Source organism: Eimeria maxima, genomic scaffold (genome assembly GCF_000499605.1).
Source record: "Eimeria maxima Weybridge genomic scaffold, Emw_scaff3288, whole genome shotgun sequence".
In the NCBI taxonomy this organism is placed as follows: Eukaryota; Apicomplexa; class Conoidasida; order Eucoccidiorida; family Eimeriidae; genus Eimeria; species Eimeria maxima.
Genome location: NW_013566149.1, coordinates 1 through 2,341, shown reverse-complemented (window position 1 = coordinate 2,341; position 2,341 = coordinate 1). Strand labels below are relative to the sequence as shown.

The 2,341-nt window shown below is 50.8% G+C and overlaps 1 protein-coding gene across 1 annotated transcript; it reads right to left on the bottom strand.

Moving 5' to 3' along the window:
- Nucleotides 1-2,072, bottom strand: EMWEY_00060250 (Myosin IJ heavy chain, putative; the record flags this gene model as incomplete). Its single annotated transcript, XM_013481403.1, has 4 exons — nucleotides 1-264; nucleotides 483-921; nucleotides 1,093-1,271; nucleotides 1,436-2,072. Coding segments are annotated over 4 exons (1,519 nt in total), but the record flags the coding sequence as incomplete, so codon positions are not given.
- Between the last annotated feature and the right edge of the window lie 269 nt (nucleotides 2,073-2,341).

Below are 2,341 nucleotides of genomic sequence, written 5' to 3'. Positions count from 1 at the left end.
CTGCCTTGAACGACCCCGGCGGTTTTGCTTTTTCGCTTGTCAGATGCTGTTCTGTCTCCTGCTCTGCGTTGGAGCGCTGATGAGAGGCCTTGTTTCTTGCTGCAACTGCCGGGCTCGTGACTCCTTCTCTAGTGTACAGGGCCACCTCTTCCTCTATGACCTGCTGGACGAAGAGCTGTTGTTGCTTCTCGTTCGCGTAGTTGATGCAGAGCTGCTCCAGTCCATTTTCCAGTCCAAAGGACTCAAACCCGTATATGTCGAGTACTGAACCGAGCGAACGAACAGCACATGCTACGATTTGAGGCGAGTCAAAGCGCTAAAAACAATAGTTTGATGAGTCGACCGTGCATGCCGCATGCAGTAGGATTACTAAATGCCTTAACGGATGCTGGAAAGGGTATATTGGGTAGCTAGAAGGACGCAGTTTCTACTTGGTGTTGCGCAGAGTGTGGGTGTGCGGCGAGCTTCCTTCTTTTGCTTACTGCCAATGGATTTCAGACTATCGCGATCATTCTGCTGTTTTGTCTTTTGCTGTCCCTGCATGTGGCGAGCAGCACTGTCATTTAATCGTTGCACAATATAGTCAAACAGACTGCTGTAAATGAACTTTATGAGCGAACAGCAGGCGCTGCTGCTTTGCTGTTCATTCCTACGAGTGCAAAGGATATCGCCTTTCAATATGATTCGCCGGGAACGAAGCGCTTCCTCAAGCCCTGCTTTCTGGACGCCAAGCAAGGCCGCTGCGTTGTCGAGGGCCTCTTCCGCTACTGCATCCTGAAGACGCAGATTGTCAAGACTGCCGTTCGTAAAGGAGACATTGGACAAGTGAAGTAAACCCGCAAGAAGTTGCAAGAGCTCATCGATTTCAGTACTCGAAAAATCAGCACGTTTCAGTGCCTCGACCATTGACTCGAAGTTGCGCTGTAAAGCAACCACGTACAAGAAACACATGCAGCTGCAAGGTATCTAGAGCACAGGACAACCAATATTATAGGATGCTAGCACCTCCCTAGTCTCAGTCTTGTGGGCGACAACGCTATTTTTTCCAACACTTCAAAAGCACAAGGAGCAAGAGGCGCACGACCGTCTTACTCGATCCACTTCTTTCCGAATTATGTTTCCATCATCCGTATCGTTTCTTCCATGGGGCACTTGTCGTTCTTTGGCGAAGACTCTTTGAAGGAATGTGGTTGAGTCCTGTGGCTGCAGCATGCGGTACGTCGTTTCGTCCTCTTTCAGCCTCATCGATTTGAGCGCATCCTGACTGGCTCCTAAAATAGGGAGGCACGAGCACGACAAAACGTCTCCATCTTTTCCCAGCGTTTTCAAAACGTCCCGCCCTAGTCCGCAACGCTATAGAACAGGCGGCGCACTACATCTGCAGGGATGTGCTAAATTGAAATAATCACCGTTGAAGTCCGTTCTCTGCACTTACCTCGCAATAGCTGGTAGAAAACGTGGAAATTCCTGTCGCCTCTTTTGTGTGCCGTGATGCGGGACGCTTCCAGTAAGTATGTCCTCAAACTCCCACCCCTCAGAAGGCCTCCGCCGTCAAAATGGAGGAGCGTGAGCCGGCCAATTCGACTGCTGTTGTGATTTCTTCTGGTGGCAGCGTTTCCAAATGATTCAAAAATAGCATTGCATGAGACGATACGCTTCTGTAGTTCTGTTGCTTCTTGTAGAGTTTGGACACCTCCAAGGAGTGCTGCTACTTCCGTTCGCTGCCCTGATACTGTCTTGGGCGCGTCCGTGTTGCTGCTCGAACGTGCTGCACCATCAGAACTGACCCCCAGTGTGTCGTGTGGAGATGTCGATACATGAGTAAGAAAGAGCATAAGCTGTTTGCTGGTTTCGGTCTTTCCAGCACCACTTTGTCCCGATACTACAATAGTCTGACTAGTCTGTGTCCCGACAAGGCGACGCAGAGCTTCCTCTGCTACGACAAAGGGGTGCGGCGGCGGTCTGTTCCTGCTCGCAGTAGTCTCCCTGAAGGCTCGCTCCATGGCAGCTACTACGGATGGTGGATCGGGTGCTCCTACAGGACCATTTGCACTGTGCTTAGTGTGTTTCATTAACGGATTGAGTTCGGGAGATTCCTTAGGGCCAAGAAAATCGCCAGCATTGAAACTGGGTCGCCTGCAAATTGGTAATACTCCTGGGAGATTATCCAAGAGAGAGCTGATAGCTGTGGTAGCATCTGTCTGACGGGGCGGTTCCCCTGCCGATGAGCTTTGGTCTTCGTTCAGCTGACGTCGATATATCCTGGCGACCTCCCTCCAGTGCCGATATAGGGATATCTGCTGTGTTGAGTACAAGTGAGGCAACGGCTTGTAGGGGTAGT